The sequence below is a fragment of the Cryptosporidium muris genome, genomic scaffold, assembly GCF_000006515.1.
Source record: "Cryptosporidium muris RN66 scf_1106632373453 genomic scaffold, whole genome shotgun sequence".
Lineage (NCBI taxonomy): Eukaryota > Apicomplexa > Conoidasida > Eucoccidiorida > Cryptosporidiidae > Cryptosporidium > Cryptosporidium muris.
In genome coordinates, this window is record NW_002196570.1 from 99238 (window position 1) to 122942 (window position 23705).

Genomic DNA, 23705 nt, shown 5'->3' on the forward strand with positions numbered 1-23705 from the left:
AGCTACATTACTTACTGCTCTTAATTTAAAGGAGGAGGTGAGTAATACTTTTTTTTAGATTTACGATTATCCATAGATATCGCAGCATCATCAAAATGAACTAAACGATGTCTCTCAACAGTGTCTTTACTATCTGTATCTTCTTCACTAACTTCTAAATCTCTGATAAACTTCTTCCTTTTAAACTTATGCTCAGATTCTTTAATAGGAGGTAACCTTTTTCCTCCTAAAGCAGTATTATTTATTAGTGAAGATAATGGTGCAAATTCCATTGGAGGAATTACTTTAGTACTAGGAACCCTAAATAAATATTGTTCATATGCTTTTGATATCAAATAATTTTCTGATTTGTTCCTTATTTCTATTAATTCATAAGGTCTAAACTTCCTCATTCTCCTTTTTTCATCCAAATTATCCCGAAATTTTCTCAATTGGAAGTCCATATCATCATTTTCCAATTCATCAAGTGATAACTTAAGTAAATTTTCTTTTCTTCTATCCGAAATAATATCTTTAATTGAAGGTTCAACATATAATTTCTTTAGTCCTCTAGCATTCACATAATATGTTGGTTTATCAGTTATATATTCTGAAGGAATCTTTAATTCGGATATACTATTTCCCATATCTTCAAAATTTCTATAAAATTTGTAAGCTTGTAAATTCTGAAGCTCATCAACTTGTTTGTAGTGTCTTATAGGAGTAGCTAATTGACCTATAGCATCATAACCACTTGGTACAATGGTTGATACCTCAGTAAAATTAGGTTTTCCACCAACAAATTTACTAGGTAATTCAAATACAACATCTAAAGGAACTAGTTTAGTCGGATCTCTAATTCTCAACTCCTCTTTCCTTATCAAACTAGGGTTTTGTGTATATGTTAACTTTTCCCTTTCATTATTATATTGAGACCTTAACTTATTTGAATCTGTTAAATACCTTCTGACAGTCAGTGATTGAGGATTCATGTAATAAGGATAAACTTTTCTCCAGTCCAAAGGCAACAGTTGAAATTCTGGTAGACCTAACTCTTTATCTTCCATTTCATGAAAAGAAATATTCTTCTTCTGAGTACCTTCATTAGCTTCGTACTCATATTCTCTATTCACAGTATCTATATTTTTGTGCAAATATCTATCATTTCCTATATTTATTATATTATTTTTATATTGTTTTTGCAGATCAAGTGATCTCAAAATATTTGACTCTTCCAAAGCTTTTTTATCTGAATCAACCCAGTCTGCATAAAATTCTTTATCTTCAACCCCGACTTTACCTTGTACTTGTAACCTCTGTGTTTGCAGTTTATCAATCAATCTATCAATAGTAATTGGTTCTTCTAGTTTAGCTTTATTTACTTTGATTTCTTCATCCAAACTTGCAAGCATTGCTTCTCCTCTTTCTCTTATATCTCTTGGAAGCATTGATCTGGTTATTTTTTTTATTGCTGGAGGGGAAATAAGAAGTCTCTCATATTCACTTGATAATTTATGTTTTACTTTTTCCATATTAAAATAACTTTTTGTTGTTATTCTACAAAAATCATATAGATTTTCAATTAAAGACTTATAAATATCTACCTTTAAAGGTTTTTTATATAGTTCATTTTCCCCAATAATAATTAAAAGACCATCATCCATTACAGTTGTGTTCATATGTTTTTGAGCCCCTAACTTGTTCCATTGCTCCTTTAAAAGTATTTTAATAGAATAGAGACAGGATCTAAGCAATTCTTCTTGAGATTTCCCACCTAAAAAGTGACTAGGCCTTATTTTAGGTAAGTATTTAACTTTACTATGACTTTGTAAAGAATAATAGTAAAAAAAGTGCCATTGATTTTCAATTACCAACATCTCCTCATCTTTTTCACTTAACGATGCATTAATAGTTAATAAAAATAAAGATATAAATATCCATAAGAGTATAAATAAGCAGAAGTTTTTATTTATGGAATTTTTAGATTCCAGTTTGATGTGAAAAATCCACATAATCTGGTTTATAACTTATCAACACAAAGTAATGAGAACAAAAACTCAAAATTAGATTTATGGTTGACTAATTTCTTCTCTGTATCTCTACATAAATGCCTAGACAAATTATTTAAGCTATTCTAATAAAACAAAGTCCTTTAAATAATTTATTCTATACCCGCTATAAGGTGGTACATGTACCTCACGTATTAGATCTCAATACTGCAGATATATGACTAATTCCTTATATTCAGGGCTAGAAATTAATTCTTCCAAAGAAACTTTAAAGTGATTATAAAATACATCTCTATATATTTCTTATGTTCCAGATCACTTAAATTAATTTAATTTCCTTACAATGTCATCATAACTCCGTATCTTAAGTCTTGATTCTTCAAGTTCATATAATTGACTACATTTCTTTATGACGTGAAGATCATGAGAAATAACAACAATCGCACAGTGAGAGCAGTAATTTGAGATTATATCTAATACATCAAAACCTTTTCTCATTATATCTAAGTGCTCAGATTCTTGACTCGAATGATCAGCAACTTCATCTATCAAAATTAAACTATACCTTTTAGAATATAATAAAATATGACATAGATGTAAATATTGCAATAGAATATTTGATATTGTTAATGTTTGATCATCTGAGGTAAAGGCCATAAATTTTGTCATTTCATTGTCACTTATTTGATAAAGAGTCACCTTAAAATCTATACTTAAAGAATCATTTATAAGAAGTTTATCTAAACAGCATATTCTTATCACTTCATAAATTTTTTCATCTTCATATTCATAGTAAGGATCAATGATATCTCTAATTGTAGAATTTGGCATTAGACAAACTGATTGGGGAATTACACCTATTTTATTTCTTAATATATATCTTGGTATACTATGAATAGAAATACCATTAAGTTTAATTAAACCATTACATATAGGAGTTATATTAACAATTGAGTTAAATAAAGATGATTTCCCAGATCCAGTCCTTCCAACAATTCCAACAACTTGTCCAACACCTACATACATATTGCAGTTTTCAACAATGTGAGTTATTTTATTTAGTTCTCTGGATATCATGTAATTAATTGATACATCAAGTAATGAAAGTACTATATTACTAGAAGAAGTTTGATTTAATAATAAAGGACAACAAAACTTATAAGTTGGATCTTCATTATATTTTTTAACCTCAGAATTATTTATATTTAGCTGCTCTTTTTTAGTAAATACCCCCAACTTATTAAGATGAGCTTTTTCCAAGTCATTATTTTTAGCATATATATATCCTCTAAGGCTATCTTCTAGAGATATTTGTAAATTAAGCTGAAGAAGCCTCTCAACACTGCACATTTCCTTCTCCATCTGTACATAATCTATTAATAAAGAAGTTGCACTTTCAGCTAAGGATAGACATCTAGCAATTCCCCAGGAAACTATTAAAGGATTAGATAAGATATCTAGATATTGAAAGAAGCTAGGACTAGATTTCCATCTATATTCTCTTACAAAAGACAATAACATGGGAGCAAAATAAGGAAATATAAAGTTGAATAGTGTTATAGGAAGTATTAATAGCTGTATTCTAACATTACACCATATCTGTGATGAGTGTTGAATAAATCTAATTCTTTGAATATACTCCAACATACCCAAAGTTACATTTTCAAAGTAGTTATGATTTTTAAATATAGCAATTGTTTTAGTCCCTATCCAAGTTGAAGCCATAATTGAGCATATAGGTGAGAGAGCTACGAAATTAGTTCTTTGAATATTTCTTGCCGCAAATATTATAGGAATAATAGCAAATTTCGCGACAAGAATTAATATTAAAACAAGAATTGGTATTGTCCAAGGAGCTAAGATAGCTAAAAATATAAAATTTAATAAGAAAGATGTTAGTCCCCAAATAACTCTTCCAATTGATCTCATTGTATGCCAATCTGTTATTATTAAATCTGTAGCTAATTTATTAATTATCTGACCTATAGGGATTCCACAAATAGTTGGGAGAGAACTATGAACTATAATTGAGTATAGTAGATTATTGTGAATTGTTTGACTAGCTTGAATACATAATATAGATTCTAATGTTAGTATTATAAAATATCCAATGAAAATAAATCCAATTATATATCTAGAATAGTTCAAAATAGATTCTAAAGATATCACAAAATTATCCCCATGTATTTTATATCCAAACCAATTCTGAATATATCTGAAAATAAGGTTTATTGCTTTAAAACCTTTATAATTACGGGAATCTATAGATCTGGATACCCCATATGAAATAACAGTCATGGGAGCATTACCTTGAATAAGTGTTGGATTAGTTGTATTAAAACTATTTCCATTATCCTCAGAATACTTAGGAATTATTTCAAGAGTATAAGCTAAACCAAATTGAACAATTAAAGTACTCAATACTAAAAGAAAAACTCCGAGGACAACAATAAATAACATTGGTTTGTTAACTCCATCAAAATATCTCTTATAAGTACTTGAGCTAACAGATCCATATTCATTTATTTTCTCTAAAAGAGGAAAGGTATCATTGGACATTATGGATTCATCTAAACTTTCATATCTAAAAAAGAATTTATCAACTGAATTTCCGGAATTATGATTATATTCTGATATAGAATCCAAGTTAGATAAATTTTCACAATAAATTGTAGGGTTATCAATAATTCCAAATTTTGTAAATACATAATGTTTAATACTAGTAAACTTTGTTTTATTTATTTCTTGAGAACTATTAAGCAGCATTCGATCAAAGTATCTTATAAGGTCTTGAGTTAGTATTAGTATGACACTAGCACCATTAAATACTGCATCTTTATCAATAAAAAGATGGTGAAGGATCTTTAGTGATACTGAAAGATCTACTGATTGCAAAGTATTCTCTAAAATAATTAGTTGTGAATTATTATAATGGTATTTATTATCAAAACAGAATTTATAAACTGCTCGAGCCAAACCAAGACGAGCAGCTTGACCTCCACTTAGACTTTGCCTATTATCTATAAATCTACCATCTTTCTCTATCCAGTTCTCAATATCAGTATTTAATTCACATATGGAAAGAACTTTTTCATATATAGTTTTACAAAAAGGAGAACCAAATGTTATTATAGATTTAATAGTTCCACAAGGAATCCATGGCTCACTGGGACACCAAAGCACTGAAGCATTATTTTCTAGATGTTTCAACACTACAAGAGAATTGTTGTTTAAAGCCTCATAATTATGATAACCTAAAATTACTTGCACAAAAATAGGTAATAATGTAGGACAACAGTCTTCAATAAGTGAAATAGAACCACGTTCAACAGTAAACTTCTTGATATTAATATCTTGATTTGGAATCTGAATTCGAATCTTAATATCTCTTAAAAATACAGGATTATCCTGGATCAAATCTCTAGTTTTATATTTATCATAAAAAACTTCCCCACTCAACTTATTAACACAAGCACTTGAATATAAAATCTTCTTATATATTAACTCCATTCTATAGGCAGAATTCATTCCTTCTATAATAGTAGCTATTATTACAGGTAGGTCTGATAATCTCTGAGAAGCCATATCTAGTAAATAATATGTAGGAATAATTACACTAGGAGAAAAGTCTAAGTAATAAGTTAATGATACAATTAAGGCTGTTCTTAGTAAAATGTATTGAGTAATTATATTGGCTATAGAGTATATCACTGAAGAAAATGATTGAAAAGGTATATAAGCTGATCTAATCCATATTTCAATTATTCTAGCTTTGTTTATAAGCCAATATGCGATTACTTCCCATCCTAAAAGTTTAATAGATGAAATACTATTCATTATATCATTCAGTAATGATAATCTTGTATCTCTTGATAACAAATATCTCTGTTTTAAAAAAGCTCTACATAATTCAGAAACCATAACTGAACAAGCAAGTAAAGTAACACTAAGCATGATTTTGTTAGATATTAAAGAACTACCCATAGCTCTTTTAAGTGAAAAACAAACTAAACAAAGTCTACATGGGATAATTAGTATATCTACAATCGAAACCATAAGTTTTGTTGTACAATTCATATCAATTAAAATGTAATTATAAATATTAGGTATATCTTCATCAATATATTTATTATTATGCCAATTGTAATTACTTGCATAAATTCTCCCACTTGCTAAAATAGATCTATAAAGTACATGAGTGATGCTTCCTTGTAGCCTAATAGTTTGACGACAAATAAAAAAACCCAATTGTGTAGATAATAAAATCATCAAAAATTGCAAACAAATTATTATTATTGCTAGAATTATGCCATAATTCACATTACTATTGTATTCAGAGCCCTTAAGATTTCCATTATATGTAATTTCTATAACCTCCAAGCTCCTTCGAAGTAAATCTGCAACTATAATACCCAAAAATTCCAATAATAATTTCATTAAAAACATTACAAATAAAGGAACTTTCAGAATATTAAATAAAGCTTGAAATAAATGTACTTTAAATTCTTTTTTATGTGAATAATTTCTATTATATTGTCTAATTATTTCTTCTTCTAACAAGTCAGCCCATTTTAATGTTGAATCCCCTTCTAATATTTTAGGAAAATTAGAAGGATACAATAATTTACTATTAGAAGCACCTTTTATGTATGGAGTTAACCATTTTAAAGTTAGTTTACTCCAAAAGCTAACTTCTAAAGGATGCCCATAACTTTGCTTATTATAAGTTCCAAGTAGATGGATTTCATCTAACACCATAATAATAATAAAGGAATCTAACTTAATACAACTTAATAATATGTGAGTAAAATTAATTTTCTTTATTAATACGTTAATTACAAGCGACCCACAATAAGACGTTACGACAAGTAGTTTTTACATTTGGCGCAAAAGATATCGACTTCTAATTTCAAATTTAATATACCTGAACAATTTATCCAAGCTAAATAAAACAAAATATTTGTCTCTGGCTAACTAAAGCTTTGTTTTACCTTACTTTGTGTTAAAATAATCTAATGAGTGTTTTCTAGAATAATTACACAAATGGTATGTCATGCATGGTACTAAAATACCACCTTGGGTTATAATGGAAATAATATTGTACTTTTTTTTGAATACATATTTATATAATATTACTTCATATAAATGAGTATCTTTTGTTTTTATTCTTTAAGATAATTTATAAATACAATAGAATTATATTTATTATAGTAGGGGAAATATTTATAGATATTAACACACCTTATTTTAGTTCTGAGTACTTTTTGTTTCATTATTGTAAATAGCTAAATAAATCTTATCTTATTTAGATTCTCTTCTAATAATGATGCTTAAGGAAATATACCCCTTTAAAAGATTTATCTTAAAAATTCAAATATTTACTTTGTAAAAAGAGGACTTTTAAGAAACCTAGTTGAAAGATAATGACTCTGCACAAACCTATTTGTTGATAGACATAAACAAAAAAATTTAACCTTTTTTTAAAAGAGTAATAACTTAATAATATTGTGGATAATTAACAAAACCTACAAGAATCTTGATTTTTTTGACCTAACCCCTTCTCTTTTTTATACAAAAGCATGTAAATCTATAATTTTTTTCCTAAATTATAAAATCAAAGAAGTTAGCACATTAACAATATAATATATCTAATAATTACGATATATAAATGAAATATTTACTTTTCACTACTTTTTTAATAATTTTAAGATATTATGTAGCTTCTATTAGCTTGCAGGTAAGGCTTAACTACTTAATAATATCGTATAATTAGATTTAACAATATAATAATATTTAAATAGGTATTTTCAGGAGTTATACTAAATAAAGAAGAAATAAAAGAATATACAATAGATGAGAAAGTTCAAATTTGTAGAGATATGTGGGATTTATTAGAGAAATCGCAACAGTATTTTGAAAGAGATCTGGAAAAGTGCTTAAAGTTAATTGAGGATGTTTATTTAGCAAGAAAGTAAGTATAATGATATTTTTTTTATATATGAAGTTATATCTTAAAGTTATAAAATAAATTATTTAATTTTTATAGGCTAATTCCAACAGCAAAATTTGATATATCACCATCATCTATATTATATTCAAAATCTGAGATATTTCCAAATATGGATATCTATACTGGAGATATAAAAACAATTATAGGAAAAAACTCAACTGTAAGATAAAAAATTTATTTGACTTAAGATAGATTAATAATAATATTAACTTTTAGAATAATGAAAATATTTGGAATATTAATCTTAAAAATAATGAACAAAATATAACAAGAAAATTACTCGTTAGGTAAGTAGTAAATTAAGATTTCTTTTTCTAATAGAAAGTATTAATTTATATTGTATTATAATTTAGTAATTTACCTGAAAGTTTCGATTTGAGAAGTTCAAAAGCAAATCCTGTAAATGGTGGTAGTTGTATATTAATACCAGATAATCAAGGAAGATGTGCAGACTGCTACAATTATGCTGCTCTATCATCTGTTGAAGGTTCCATATGTAGACAATTAGGTATAATAGTTCCTCAATTATCTCAACAACAGCCAATTGATTGTTGGCTAGCAAAAAAAGGAAAAAATAAAGTTTGTACTGGTGGGCAAACATTTGAGACATTTAGTTATGCAATGGAGACAAAACTCTGTACCCAAATGTCATATCCTTCAATAACATATAAAACAGGAAGTCCTGAAGCTTGTAAATTTCCATCTTGTCAAGATTGTGCAGGTATTGATAATTATTATTGGAATTTTACAGGTGCTTCTTTATCATATCAAGATCCATGGGATACAATAACTAATGCCCTGTATAATTATGGACCAGTTACTGTAAGTATATGTTCTTTAATGCCAGGTAAGTTAATATAAGAAAAAATTAAGTAATCTATATTATATATGATTGAACAATTCAGGATTTAGTGTATATAAAGGTGGATTTTATAATCCTCCTACATGTGGAAGTATTTGGTGTGGAACTAGACAAGTTGATCATGCAATTACAGTTGTTGGTTATGGTAAAACGCAATCAAATGAGCGATATTATATACTAAAAAATAGTTGGGGAGTTAACTGGGGAAATAAAGGATTTATGAATATAAGTGCAGATATGTGTAGTACACTATTTAATCCTGGGTGGATTACATCTATTGCACCTAATAATATTTCAAATTATTGTAGGGATAATGCACCAAATAAAAGTATTATAGCAAGAGATTTTATAATATGAAATCTTAAACTTATAAAAGGTGTAATTAAAACCACAAGTTTGTAAATATAATTGATAAAAAGAAGTTAATCTCTTCTAGAAATAAAAGTAACTTGAATCTTATTTAATCTATGTTAGTAGAATGTCGATTTTTTCTACTAGAATTCCCTAACGTTCTTTTTAATCGTCTAGATCCATTTTGGAATTTTCTATTCAGTCTTTTCATAGGCATACTGCCAATTTTCACTTGCTTTGATTGTGGATGAGCTGATTGTGGGATGCTACTTGAGGTTCTAGTACAATACGATTTAGATAAACTCATTGGGCACACTATTGCCTCTGATGAGCTACTTATTTGTTCAAGTACTTCAACTAATGTACTTGATTTATCCGAAACAATTGTTGTAATATCATCTAATATAAATGGTTGGAAAGCTGATTCACAAAGGTTTTGCATATTATAATTATTTTTAAATAATATTAGATTTCTAAAAGGTAATCTGTTAGTTGAGTATTCCATACAAATATTTATAGCTAATGGTGCATTAACTAATATACCGAATGTAGTTAGTGCACCACGTCTTTGAGCTAATTTTAAAACTTCTACAATAGAACTAGTAGGATAGAATCCAAATTTAATCATTGATTTTGATAAAAAATAAAATCTTACTGCCTTGTCCAATAGCTGAGGTGATAAAATACGATTTTTGAATGATCTCTCTGCATTAAAAACTGCTGTTGAACCTCCTATAAATTTAAATTTATTTGGATAATTAATTAAGGAACGTCCAATATCTATTGCAGTACTTCTTTTAGTAAAGCAATTTACAAATTGTATACAAATAATTTCTGCTTGAGTAGATGATAATGAAACATCAATATATTTTCCAGAAGTTAAAACCGTTATACAACTATTAAATATTTTCTTTTGAGTTGACTGAAATCGTCTAGTTAACCTCCAATAGGTACGAATTAAGAAATTCTTCCCAATTATTCTTAATGCTGCATCAGCCAATTGTGAAAAGTTTAAAAGACCAAAATGATCATAGAAAGATGGATTATCAACATTTCTTACAGCAGACTTAAAAATAGGATATGACAAACATACTGATGCAGTTGAAGTAGTTAAAGAATATCCATAAAATGAAAGAAATTGTCCAAACCTAGGGAGTTCTTTAGTATATTCATTTTTTGTATTCATCGTCATCATATACTGAGATGGTATATTTTCTGTTGGAGATAATGGATATAAAACAGACCTATCTGAATTGATATATTGTTGTACAATGGGAATATTATCGAAAGAATCCACTAATAATCTAATACTTGAGTAATCATAAACGATACCAGGAGCAAGAATAGAAAAAGTCTTGGTATATTCATATATTAAGATATCTGGTATTGTAACTGTATTTCCGAATAAAAATGGTCCACCATATATATTTTGATTTCCTTTAACAAGTTGTTCCAAATTTTGCATTGAAAGGACTGGCCCACTAGAAATAGTATTTGATAAAAAATTTTCATGAAAATTTAGGATACTCTCTACAGATCCAGATTTATACATAAATGATTGTAATAATGTTAAAAAAGAGTTATATATCATTTGAGATACCTCAGTAATCTTCTCACTACTTACTGTATTTAATGATTCACCAATTAAAGATTGATTAAAAGTTTTTGCAATATAAATCATAATTGGTAACGTTTCAGTTTTCAAACGTGTCTTCTTGTCAGGAGAATTAGCACAGTCTACTAAAAATGGTAAATTTGGTAATGTAAGTGTATCTACCTTTGCTAATAATAATTTAAAATGGTTAGTCCAACTATCAAAATCATATGATCCATCACTCTTAAAATTACCAAATGTATGTTCAACATATGGAACATTAGATATTTCTAAAGTAAGACGTATTAAATTACCATGTCCTCTAATTCCACCCCAATAACCAATATGAACAAATATTTGGGAGTATGTATTAGAATTCTCACAAAATCTTAGTTCATCAAGTAAATTATCATCAAATGCAATAGATAACTTGAATAATAAGGTTATAAATAACAAAATAAAAGCTTTATATCTAAATATATACATTTTTTTAAATAAAAAATAATAAGATTCGAGTATCTAATTTTGTATTTACACACGCAATTTTTGGCATACCTTCAGTTACCACTCAAAGATTATTACGAGTTTTAGTTATTAATGAACCTCACCGCTTAAAATGATTCGCATAATTCAAAATAATTTTGGGAGTTAACCACTACCATAGGGTGCATTGTTAGCAATCGGCCATACTACATTGAATATACCGGATCCCATCTGAACTCCGAAGTCAAGCGGTGTAAGGCCCGGTTAGTACTAGGGTGGGGGACCACCTGGGAAGACCTGGGTGCTGATTGCCTTTTTTAATCCAAGTCATTTTATTTTGTCTAAACATTCTTAATTACTTTATTGACATTAAAATATCTTATTATTAAAAACTTAGTTTAAATTATAAAACTTTTTAATATTTTCTTATAATATAAAATTTTATGTCAGTATTTAAACATTCCAAAATATGTAATATGTAGAATCATACATAGTATTTATCAAAAATGATCCTATACCGTAAATTGCATGCAGTGCTAATCAAAATTTTTTCTAATTTATTTCAAACTAAATATAAATAAATTCACGTAATTTTAGTATTTCTAATTATTTCCTAATTAATAATCACTTAACTATTGTTGATATTAAGAAATCTAAAATAAATATATTATACTAGTCCAATAATAATTAAATGTTATATATTAATATTAAAAAAATTTTGTAATTCTCCTTTTTTCAAATTTTAACAAGGGTGGTTATTAATATTACATATTATAAATAAAAATAAAAGTAGATAACATAAATATAGTTTTTATCAAATTATTTAATATAAGAAAATTTCATTACATGATTCAATAATTTAAGAACATAATCTTAAATAATTAGAAATAAGCTAAATGTATATACCAAACTAGATAATTAACTAATTAACAACATTCTAGTAATTTAAAAATTTATATATATTTAACAAAAATGAACTTGGTATTATGCAAGAATTAAAAACAAAAAAGAATAAGGTTTTAATATTTATAGTTTAATATGATATATTGGTATCAATAAATTAAAATATAATATAAATTAATTCCTATAAATAACTAATTATAAATTTAGTTAATAAAATAAATAAAAAACTAACGAAGATTTACCAATTAAATGTCAATTTAATTAAATAACGTTTTTTTTATATTTTGAACAAAAATTATTTACCGGTTTTATATACCGGTATATTAATTATTAATAAATATGATATCCTATACCGGTATCGCCATCAGCAATCGGCCATACTACATTGAATATACCGGATCCCATCTGAACTCCGAAGTCAAGCGGTGTAAGGCCCGGTTAGTACTGGGGTGGGGGACCACCTGGGAAGACCTGGGTGCTGATTGCCTTTTTGTTTCAAATCATTTTAATTTGTCTAAGCATCCTTAATTACTTTATTGATATTAAAATATCTTATATTAATAAGAACTTAGTTTAAATTAAATATTTGATAATAAAACATATTAATACTATATTTATTTTTCATTATTATTCCTAGTATTATAATTTTATATTACTAATTATATTTAATATATATATATTTCCTATAATAAATATATAATTATTGTTAATAGTATCTTATTTATTATTGAATAATATAGAATATGTCCGAAGTAATAATTTTACTTACAAAAAATATAACTGGAGTATTATTTTATATTGTATTACCAGTTAAAAAATTAGATACAATGAACTATTATTATGTCGTATATAACTAATATTAACTGCATGTAATTATATTGATATATTGCCGGTATAATAGCTATTATATTTACATGAATTTTATATTTTGAAGATAATTATAGATTAACTTATCATTAAAATATTTACATGTAATTTAATGGTTATGTAATAAAAAATATTACCGGTTACCGGTAGAATATACAAACAATAAGAAGTAGCCGCTAAATATTTACATTACAGAATATTTAATACTTTACTTTATTAAATATCATTCTATATTAGATATAATTAGAATTTATTATCTATTTTTACATTATTTTTATTAATTCATTATGATTAATTTATTTATATTAATATTATTTTTGTAAAAAAAAAATGTTAATATTTAAAGCTATATGTTAATAATAAATAACAAAAAATCCAAAGAAAAAATTATTATCACAATATTAATATTTATATATTTAAATATTTGGTAAAATAATATTTCCATATACTTTTTAATATTATCAATATTTACATGTAATTACATGTTTATATTTATATTACCGGTAACTCCACTTAATGTCTACGTGGGGATGCACTAGTTATATTAGATACCATTGGGCGGTAAGTATTCAATCACAAAATATTTTAATTTTCTTCTTAATGAATACTTTTTTGGGAGAAATACTTTAGATTAATATCTTAAACAAGAAATTTAGACAAATCTGTAAAATGGTGATAAATAGTTTTTTATCCTTTTTATTAATATTTAATATATATGGTCAAAAAAATTTCTTTTTGGTATTAGCAAATTTAGATGTCCCAGCTATTGGTTTCTTTGATCCTACTAGTTTATTAAATTATAGTAATATTGACACTGCATTAGTAGATGATTGGATAGATATAGATAATATTAATAAAACTAGTAATCAGAATATATATAGATTACAATCATTACCAACTTCAAATATATATTCTTTATTACCAAATTCTGTATATAGTAAAACTTCTGATCCAATATTAGTTCATTCTATACATATGGGGGTTATTTTCCTAAATAAAACGAAATATAAAATAGATTCTAGTGATTATTTATATAAAACAATTAATTATGGGCAAATAGCAGAATTATCTACTAATGGAAATATTACAACTAGTATGGTCATTGTACAATTTAATACTGAAATGATACCTAGTATTAATTCTATAAATAAATTTTCTATTAATTTACAAATAAAAACAAAATTAAAAATAGGTGGAGTTGTGACATTATCATTAATATCATTACATCCAGAAAATATAAAAAATTCTACAAAAATTCCTTATCTAAGGGGTATATCTTTTAATTCTATTGGAATTATAGTTTCACCTTATAAAAATTATTATAATATTGATATATTACCCTTATTTAAAAAATTACCTAATGGTTTTATAACTTCAAAAATCTCATTATTAATTCAAAGTCAATATGGATCTAATCATTTTGAAATATCTAGGGATATATATGCTACTTTAATATTATATCCACTTGTTTTGAGTACCCCATTATATGATAATGAATCTTTAGGAATGAGAGCAATACATCAAAATAAATTAATTCAAGTTAAAACAACATCAATTTTTGGTATTTCAATTATTGATCCTTATTCAGATGAAAAAATAAGACTTGCTAGTCATTGTCCTGGAGTTGTTGGAGGACAATGTACAGTTCAAACGACATCTTTAGCTACTACAAATGCAATTAGTATTTATGGTTTTCAATTATCATTAGCAGGTATATATTATGCTATTAAAAAGATTCAAGTATTTATTAAAGTACATAATTATCAAAATCTTAATTTAAATCAAACAGATCTTATTGTATCAATATTACCATCCAATTTCTCTTTAATTGATCTTGATATAAATCAATTAAAAAATTCTATAATGCATCCTTTGACAAAATTTAAATCTAATTTTATAATTGATAATACACAAAATATAGTTTTGGATATAACTCAAATATTTATATCACAAATAAATCTAGAAATTGAAAATATCATGATATCATTATCATATCCTTCAAGTTTTACTGGAATATTATTTACTTCTAATAAAGCTAGATTAGAATATCAATATGATCCAGCTATAACATATTCATCTTATGACTTATTAAGAGATAAAATTTTTACTAATAATAATATTGCAGCAATTGATACTGCATATTTTGATTTAAATGGAAGATTTATTCATCTTTCTCCAGAATTACAATTTTATAATGACCAAAATCAAAATATCACAGCATTAATGCATTTTTCAATTCCCTTTGTAACAACTCAGAGTCTTATTAGTGCTAATTTAACAATTACTGATAAAAAATTACCTAATATTAAATCACCTAAATATATTAACTATGAATTATATATTGTAAAGACTCCAAATTTTTCTTCAATAAATTCTCTGAATGAATTAATAATTATTTCTGATAAAATTCATTTTAAATTAAATACATCAAATACTACAATAATTGATGTTATGAGTTTATTAAGTTCTGCTATAAATACTGAATATTTCTCAATGAATATGATCACATTTGTTATTAAACCAGTTGAAAAGTTACAGCATTCAATTTCATTATCTCTATCATTTTTACAATTACAATGGAATGCTGGATTAGTATTATTTAAAGGCACAATTGGTGGTAATACATATAATATACAAGTCAATTCAAGTAAAATTGGACAATTAGATTCTCAATTTAAACCAAATATTTCGCAAGTAAAAATTCAAAGAAATTCGCTTGGACTTTTTCAATTTGATCTTTCAAAGATCCCTTGTCTATCTAACATTATAAAAGTAACTTCAACAATTAACTTTACTGATCCTTTTTGTCTAGGAGATATTGAATCCATTGGTTTAAGTAGTTTTGATTGGAATCATTTCAATAATAGTCAAAATTTTATAGATAATATATCACAATATAGTACTGATCCATCAGTTCCACCAGCTCTTACTTCGATTCCTGAGATTATTCATAGGCCATCTCCATTTTGTAGTCCCATTAATTTAGATCATATCCTTACTTATGGTGGAGCTGCTTTATTTTCTAATCCAAAGACATCCACTATAGCTATTAAATCTACAACATCTCAAAATTCCTTTAGTGCTGATTTAATAACAATGAATATTACATGTTTATTAAATGATGGAGTCTATAGTGATATTAGGGTTGTATAGATTTTATTTAGAGTTTTCAATAAATTTTTAAATATTTTCATTTTATTTCCTATCTTTATAAATATATATTAGATGCTCAAAATTTATAAAAATAAAAAGCGCGGGAAAGATCTATCATAAGTTTTTTGTTTAATAAAATAATTAAATATAAAATAAGGAGTTTATTAGAAGAGAAATTATCTTTGTATTTAATAATAAATCTTTATGTAAATAAGATAAGTACGTATAATTTCTAGATATTTGTTTATCTATATAGATGGTAACTCTGCAAACTACGACTTATATTTCTTTTATACTTATATATGGGATTAAATGTTTGGATCTAAATTATAATCACCTAAAGACTACTTATTCAGCTGTAGTAGATGATTTTTATTATATACCATTGAGAAATAGGACTTTTACAGACTTAGATAATCATACTTTAGGACTATCAGATCCAGTTCCAATAAGGGTTGCCACATTAACTTTGGCTATCTTGAATGCTATATTAGAAGAATTACCCTTTGAATGGACACTTTTCTTTCAAAAATTTGATATATTGAAATTTTATCGGCAATTATTCAAACTAGGGGCAATAAAAAGTAACAAACTGTTTTTTAGATTTTGTCCTCATACTTGTGTTGAAATGATGGATTTTGAAGAAGATACAGCAGAAATATGTAATGCAACCTGTGGTAATATTTTTAACTTTTTGGAAGATATTGGGATCTTCTTTAAACCAAATAGTGAATTATTTAATATAAAATTAACTTCAAGATATAATCCTAATAAAGAAGATAGTATAGAATTTAATATATCAGAAGATGCTTCAGAAACTACTGCAGAAAAAAGTGATGAATTTGAAGATGAAATTGAAGATTATGATTCAAGTTTGGATTTAGATAATGAATATATTCACTTTGATAATAATTATATTACATACAATGATAATATAAATTTAATTGGTAAAGATTCAGAATCAAAAATATCAATAGATGAGAAGACTTTAGTATATACTGATGATGATCCCCAAGAAAAAATATCATCTCGTTTATTACTTTTATGGGATGTTGATGAGACATTATTAAGTCTTGGAAGACGTATACAAAATAATGAGATATTAAATAGAAAATTTAATACTTATACTTTAAGTACATTATTTTTAATAAAAGAAAGACAATTATATGATCCTCGTATAATGAATCAATATATTGTAACTCATGGTATAAATACAATTAGTAAACTTCAACATAAATCTATCCGTGATATATGTGAAGCTTGTTGGGACATTTTAAGGATATATGATAGATATTTTGCTACAGAAGATGATGATATTTCAAATCAGATATTTAAGAGGATGTTTGAAGCTAAAGAGGAAGCTGCAATAGCTTATAATAATGGTGATAATTCTTATACAACTAGATTTCTACCTGGGCCTTTAAAAAATATTTTTGTTCCAAAATTAAAAGATTTATCTTTATTAAGGAACTATATTATAGAAAATAATGAGGAGTTTTCAGAATTTAAGAATAATATAGATCATTCTAATCAACATAATAAATCAAAAGAGTTTTTTGTATATGAGATCAATGAAGAATATAATGTAGATGGTATAAGAAATAATTTATCATATAATAAAACATTATTAACTAGTCTTAAAGGTTTCAGTAATTTAATAGTAAAAGAAAAACAGGATAATATAGTGACAGTATTAATTGATGATAATGCAGGTCACATAAGACTTGCGTGCTTAGAGGAGGTACATCAAAAAAATATGTTAATAATACCTATATATCCATTAAATCCAGAATTGTCAATAGAAGAGAATATAAATATTTCTAATTTAACTGATAGACATTTAACAGATATATTAGCTCCACCAATATCTATAGGTTCTTATGGTATGTTTCATGGTTTGAATTTAAAATATTTACCTAATTTACTAAATGGAATTTTAAATGATATACCTATAGATGCATCTGCAGATATTTTATCAAAGGAATTACGTTTAAAAGTATATGGATTATTTAATACAAAATATAAGGGTTCTCTTTGTTCATATGATATAGATAATCCAAAATCTGTATATTTTGTAATTACATCACCTTGCAGCTTCTTTGAATATACTTTAAATTTAATGTTGAAAATGTCACCAGATGATCCCTATATTAGAGATTTTTTTAAAACATTAAGTGCTATAGATGCATGGATATTTAATGAAAGGCCAAATAAAAATTATAGAGATTCTTGCTCATCAATAAATTCAACTCTTAGAGATATTATTTGTATATGTAATAATGAATCATTGGAATCTAATACATTAGATAAAAAGAATATTGAGAAATTGTGCATTATTAATTGGAATGATAAGTTTTATTTTGGATATGATAATCCAAATGGTTCAGTTCCATTAAATTCTTTATTAATTTCAACCCTTCCAAGAAGAAGAACAATTATTTTAAGTCTATACTCTGATTTACCTTTAAATGTGATGCCAATTAGTACAGTATTTGGTTATTATAATTATTGTCAATTGGCTTCTAATCACTTTATTTCCCACATAGAATTATTAAAGAGATTATCACAATCAATAAATCCTGTTTTAAATTTAAGAGATTTGATTGATATTAATGAAGATAATAAATATAAAGAGTTAAGAAATAATAATTTAAAACTAGCTATAACTTTAACTAAAACTTGGGAAAAAGCTCTAATAAATAATTTTGATTCTATTAATGAATATACGGTGACAAATAGTACAATATATATGGATAATTTTAATAGAAGCTATGTAAACTGTACGACATTAAATTATTAATAAATATTCATATTTATTAATTGTACATAAGAAATATATATTCAGGTCACAATTTAAGGAATAATAATATATAAAGTAATTTATTAATTTTTTTTTTTTCTTTTTGACAGATTTCTTGTATATTTAAAGACAACTAAAGCTATTAAACTATTATTGATTAATTATATTTTATTTTGATGTATTAAGTCTCGATGTATCGAGCCTCAATGCATTAAGCAGATCCTTGAATTGTTCATTAACTTTATGCCTCTTAACTTTCATAGTAGGTGTCATTAAACCATTTTTTGTAGTCATAATAGTTGGTACAATTTTAAAATTTTTAATTTTTTCATAACTAAGTAGATTAGACTTTTTTTCTACTAATTTAAATGCTTTTTCAATTTCTGCAATTAATTCCTTATCTTCACAAAGTGTTTCTAATGTATCATCTATTTTGGAATGATTTTCTGCCCATCTATGAACAATTGCTTGATTTGGAAACACTAAGGCAACTATGAATCTATCAGTTGATAAACCATAAACATATACCTGTTGTATAATTGGTGAAGCTGTAGTATATATAGCTTCAATTTTTTCAGGTGATACATATTCACCCTGTACTAATTTAAATAAAGCTTTTTTTCTATCAATAATACGAAATGCTCCATTTGGTAGTCTTTCTGCAATATCTCCTGTATCTAACCATCCTTCATTATCAATAGACTCATTAGTTGAATTTTTATCACGAAAATATCCTCTACATACACTATTTCCACGAATATGTAAGGATCCTCTCCTGGGCTCCTTTGTTGCATCATATCCCATTTCAGGTTCAGATACTAATTTTACTTCAACATCCCCAACTGGACCACCAACATGGCCTATATTACAATACTCAAAATTAGAAATTAATGTAGCAATACATTCGGACATTCCATACCCTTCAACTATATGGCAGCAAAATAAAGCTTGAATACGATAATTTATATCTTTACTTAATGGAGCAGCACCACTTACAATACCACGTAGTCTACCCCCTAATATTTGTTTTGTATTCCTAAATAAAATTTTATCCCAAAACCAATGATATGGATTGCCATTGATTTTAATATTTTGTTCCTTCTGATCTAATACCTTTGTAAAAATTTTTTTTACAATAGGGTTAGATTGTTCAATATGATCTGATACTGCCTGAACTATGCGAGTTAGTACTTGAGGAACACAAATCAAAATAGTAGGTCTTAGTACTTGTGCATCATTTACAAGCCTTTTAACATGACCACTATATACTCCAATACGTACACTACGGCTATATGCAATTGAAATGATTAACCTTTCAAATATATGTGCCATAGGTAAATATGACAAATGTACATCATCACTTGTAATTTTCATTTTATCTTCAAATAACATTTCATATACACCATATATACATGCAAGAAAACAACGATGAGTTAGAATTGCTCCTTTAGGGTGTCCTGTTGTACCTGATGTAAAATGAATTGAACAAACTTTATCAGGTGAAATTTTCTCAAGTTTGTATTTTTTTTTATCTTCCCTAGTACACTCTTCTGTTAAATCATCGAATTTTAATAATGATATATCTAACTTTTTTGCAACCTCTATTATATCTGTAGATAAATCATCAAAATAGACCAAATTTTGTAGATAGCACACACCCTTTGAAGTTTCCTTAGATTTACTATCCTCTTTTTGATTTTTTTCGATAATTTTTAAAATTTTAGGTACTTCCTCTCCACTAATACATAAGGTTTTGATTTGAGTTATATTCAAAGCATAATTTAAGGCATCATCACCAAGAGAATCATATAGTGGAACAATACAAATATCAAATGCATTACATGCTTGCTCTATTATATACCACTCTTCTCTATTTCTGCTAAGAATACCAATAATTCTAGCCTCTTCTTGGTATACATAATCACTGAATTTTAAAGATGGGGCCAAATTTCTTTTCAAAATATTTCTACCAACATTCAAAGCCAAATCTCTGATTTCACCATAAGTTCTAAATTTATATTCACTATAATTTCCATCTGAATCACATTGCCTAGTTCCTATACATGGGTTATTTTCACCTTTATTAACACCACTTAAAAAAAGTTCCCATAAATTATTTGGTTCATCACCAGTTAAATCTAAAAGTTTTTTATTAACATATTTTGGATTCCTATATATTGGAGAAGCATTTTTGGACCCTTTACTATTAACTAATGGTAATGAAAATATTTGTTCTTCCATTCTTCAGATTATGTTTTATGCGATCAATTTAAAAACTTCTAAAACTCTAATTCGATATGTTTTTATTTATATAATTTCTTTATTTACACTTCAAATTAGACCTTTTTAGCAAATTTTATTTAAAATCTCCTTGTTTTTAGTGATCTCCAAATTTCAATTAAATAATATAATCCCAACAATATTAAAGTATAGTCTTTCACACAAGAGCGTAAACTTCGCTACATCAAGTAGTAAAATATATCTTAAATATAGTACTACTGCAGAACCTAAAATAAAATATAATAGTTCACAATAAACTCCTATAATTTTTAGTATTTGACGTATATTGTATTTACATGCTCTTTTTAGGACCTAAAAATTACTTAATTACCGGTACATGCTACATGCAAATTTTCATGTAATTTTTTAAAAAGTTAATCAAGTGATTTCTTTAAATAATTTCTTAAATATACTACATAAAGTATGTTCATATAGTTTTTATTTAGATGCATTAATATTAGAAAAAAAGACTATTCACTTTGATTAAATAGCTAATATTATATATAAAGCGGACTGAGATCTATAAATTGATAACGAAAAGTGTATAGGAGCTGATTTTAATTAAACAAAGCTAATATTAAGTTAGCTAAATAAGATGTATAAAAATTGTTGGGTTATTTTGTTTGTTGTATTCAGTTTTATTAATCCAGCTTACTCAGCTAGATTAGATACTGTGGAAAAAGTAATGGGATATTGTAAATTGTATAATGTAGAAGACTCATGTACAGATTTGGCTATGCATATTCAAAGTCCAATTAAATCTGGTTTTTCTATTGATATTAAAACTAAATTTTTTGAAGAGTCATTAAATTCCAAAGTAAAAAAAATATCACCAACAGTTATGCCAATAATGAAGAAATTTAAAAGTGGTTCTTTTAAATCTAATAAATTGCAAAGAAATTTATATTTAGGAGATTCAGAATATTATATAAATATGAATAATAATAATTTTACCAACTATAACACACCAGATAATATTGAAAATAATAAAACTAATAACTATACAAATAATGGTTATAACCTGGAAGAACTTATGGAATATTTTAAGATTTATAATTCAACTATTGACGGTCATCCTTTAGACATACTTGATACTAACACATCAAATGATATTAATATATTTTTTGCAACAAATAAACCCAACTATATACTTCCTTTTGATATAATAGCAAATCCAATTCATTCTAAGATTTACAATATATATAAAGGTGCAATGATAAAATTAGGAAAGGAATCAATGATAAATGAAACTCAAAATACAGTTGTAATTTCAATTCCGGATGTATCAGATATTTCTGAGTCATCTGAATTAAAAACTCAAGTAGAGAATTTGTCAAGAATACCAGTAGAAGTCGATGTAAATGTATCCATGAATAAGTATTCAAATGAAACATTTAATATTAAAGAATTTAATAATTCTGATATTGACTTCGAAAAAACTACGAGATATTTAAAAACTGAATTTAATATAAAAGATAAATTCATAGGCAGACAAAAAATAGATACTGATAAGAGTATAAGAGATGAACCAGTAGCAATAATACTTTCAAATCAATCTATAATAAATAAAAATATGGATAAATCATTAAATTTATCTTCTGTAGGATCATTTGAAAGTGATAATAATGGAATATATTCAGAAGATCCTGCATTATCATTTTATATTATGTCATTAGATAATAGTGTACGATATTTACTCCATCTAAGAAGAGGTAATATTAAACTAATCAATGATGTTTTAAATAGACAATCACCTTTTATTAGCCATAAAATTACTGGAAATAAGCTTCCATTATTATCTCAAGCTGTATTATTATCTTCCTCTATTAAATCCGATGGTATAATAGATGCATTTATACGCCCCTACTCAACAAAAGATAATCAAACACAAGAAATAAAAGTTGACAGACATAACTCGTCAGTTATTGTAGATTCAATATGTGACTTTAATATACCTCAAGATTTTGAATTTAATTATGGAGACAACGTAGAGATAGTGTTAGGACAAGATAGTATAACATTATATGCAACTATAAAAATAAATGGTCTACATAAGTTAACTAATGGTACGAGTATTCCATCTCAGCTTATTACAACACTAGCTGTTAGTGCAATTGGAGTTACAGATGCAACTCTAATATCTATATGCTGTGGTCCTGATATTCCATTCCCTAAATATACTATACTAACGTTAGACCAATTTCATCCAATGAATCTCTACCAAGTTCCATCGTATAATATTACTCATATATCTCAACAATCTACACTTTGGTCCAAAATCCTCAGTATATTTACAGGTAGAGGAGAAACAAAAGAAATTGGTCAAATTGAAGAATATATATAAAATAAGTAGTGTAATCAGTATATAATTCAATTGTCATTATTTGAGTATTTTAGCTATATTTAGACTATTT

General features: G+C 26.0%; 8 protein-coding genes across 8 annotated transcripts, besides 32 other annotated features; 4 read left to right on the plus strand and 4 right to left on the minus strand.

The window, feature by feature from the left end:
- Positions 1–20: 20 nt before the first annotated feature.
- CMU_038010 (uncharacterized protein) lies at positions 21–1856 on the minus strand (the record flags this gene model as incomplete). Its single annotated transcript, XM_002139049.1, has 1 exon — positions 21–1856. One exon carries the CDS (start codon positions 1854–1856, stop codon positions 21–23), a length of 1836 nt encoding a protein of 611 aa, XP_002139085.1.
- Positions 1149–1174: a sequence feature (AT_rich).
- A 456-nt stretch (positions 1857–2312) lies between the features above and the next one.
- CMU_038020 (ABC transporter family protein) lies at positions 2313–6746 on the minus strand (the record flags this gene model as incomplete). The annotated part of the gene is made up of 1 exon (XM_002139050.1): positions 2313–6746. One exon carries the CDS (start codon positions 6744–6746, stop codon positions 2313–2315), a length of 4434 nt encoding a protein of 1477 aa, XP_002139086.1.
- Positions 3855–3875: a sequence feature (AT_rich).
- Positions 6747–7147: 401 nt separating the features above from the next.
- Positions 7148–7198: a sequence feature (AT_rich).
- Positions 7199–7752: 554 nt separating this feature from the next.
- Positions 7753–7788: a sequence feature (AT_rich).
- Positions 7789–7867: 79 nt separating this feature from the next.
- CMU_038030 (papain family cysteine protease, putative) lies at positions 7868–9217 on the plus strand (the record flags this gene model as incomplete). Its single annotated transcript, XM_002139051.1, has 5 exons — positions 7868–7959; positions 8035–8158; positions 8215–8285; positions 8352–8845; positions 8904–9217. The coding sequence occupies 5 exons, from the start codon at positions 7868–7870 to the stop codon at positions 9215–9217; spliced, it is 1095 nt and encodes a 364-aa protein (XP_002139087.1).
- Positions 7972–8033: a sequence feature (AT_rich).
- Positions 8191–8253: a sequence feature (AT_rich).
- Positions 8324–8358: a sequence feature (AT_rich).
- Positions 9218–9320: 103 nt separating the features above from the next.
- Positions 9321–11291, minus strand: CMU_038040 (uncharacterized protein; the record flags this gene model as incomplete). Its single annotated transcript, XM_002139052.1, has 1 exon — positions 9321–11291. The coding sequence occupies one exon, from the start codon at positions 11289–11291 to the stop codon at positions 9321–9323; it is 1971 nt and encodes a 656-aa protein (XP_002139088.1).
- Positions 9652–9679: a sequence feature (AT_rich).
- Positions 11249–11313: a sequence feature (AT_rich).
- A 343-nt stretch (positions 11314–11656) lies between these two features.
- Positions 11657–11733: a sequence feature (AT_rich).
- Positions 11734–11830: 97 nt separating this feature from the next.
- Positions 11831–11872: a sequence feature (AT_rich).
- A 95-nt stretch (positions 11873–11967) lies between these two features.
- Positions 11968–12008: a sequence feature (AT_rich).
- Positions 12009–12043: 35 nt separating this feature from the next.
- Positions 12044–12128: a sequence feature (AT_rich).
- Positions 12129–12229: 101 nt separating this feature from the next.
- Positions 12230–12255: a sequence feature (AT_rich).
- Positions 12256–12305: 50 nt separating this feature from the next.
- Positions 12306–12418: a sequence feature (AT_rich).
- Positions 12419–12510: 92 nt separating this feature from the next.
- Positions 12511–12532: a sequence feature (AT_rich).
- Positions 12533–12718: 186 nt separating this feature from the next.
- Positions 12719–12872: a microsatellite.
- Positions 12792–12920: a microsatellite.
- Positions 12921–13242: 322 nt separating this feature from the next.
- Positions 13243–13376: a microsatellite.
- A 2-nt stretch (positions 13377–13378) lies between these two features.
- Positions 13379–13558: a sequence feature (AT_rich).
- Positions 13559–13727: 169 nt separating this feature from the next.
- Positions 13728–16211, plus strand: CMU_038050 (uncharacterized protein; the record flags this gene model as incomplete). Its single annotated transcript, XM_002139053.1, has 1 exon — positions 13728–16211. One exon carries the CDS (start codon positions 13728–13730, stop codon positions 16209–16211), a length of 2484 nt encoding a protein of 827 aa, XP_002139089.1.
- Positions 13752–13775: a sequence feature (AT_rich).
- Positions 14192–14249: a sequence feature (AT_rich).
- Positions 14366–14396: a sequence feature (AT_rich).
- Positions 15442–15483: a sequence feature (AT_rich).
- An 18-nt stretch (positions 16212–16229) lies between the features above and the next one.
- Positions 16230–16282: a sequence feature (AT_rich).
- Positions 16283–16339: 57 nt separating this feature from the next.
- Positions 16340–16367: a sequence feature (AT_rich).
- Positions 16368–16467: 100 nt separating this feature from the next.
- Positions 16468–19011, plus strand: CMU_038060 (uncharacterized protein; the record flags this gene model as incomplete). The annotated part of the gene is made up of 1 exon (XM_002139054.1): positions 16468–19011. The coding sequence occupies one exon, from the start codon at positions 16468–16470 to the stop codon at positions 19009–19011; it is 2544 nt and encodes an 847-aa protein (XP_002139090.1).
- Positions 16943–16963: a sequence feature (AT_rich).
- Positions 18999–19033: a sequence feature (AT_rich).
- A 37-nt stretch (positions 19034–19070) lies between these two features.
- Positions 19071–19110: a sequence feature (AT_rich).
- Positions 19111–19151: 41 nt separating this feature from the next.
- Positions 19152–19186: a sequence feature (AT_rich).
- Positions 19180–21252, minus strand: CMU_038070 (long-chain fatty acid CoA ligase, putative; the record flags this gene model as incomplete). Its single annotated transcript, XM_002139055.1, has 1 exon — positions 19180–21252. One exon carries the CDS (start codon positions 21250–21252, stop codon positions 19180–19182), a length of 2073 nt encoding a protein of 690 aa, XP_002139091.1.
- Positions 19318–19340: a sequence feature (AT_rich).
- A 634-nt stretch (positions 21253–21886) lies between the features above and the next one.
- On the plus strand, positions 21887–23635 carry CMU_038080 (uncharacterized protein; the record flags this gene model as incomplete). The annotated part of the gene is made up of 1 exon (XM_002139056.1): positions 21887–23635. One exon carries the CDS (start codon positions 21887–21889, stop codon positions 23633–23635), a length of 1749 nt encoding a protein of 582 aa, XP_002139092.1.
- Positions 22223–22311: a microsatellite.
- Positions 23636–23705: the final 70 nt, after the last annotated feature.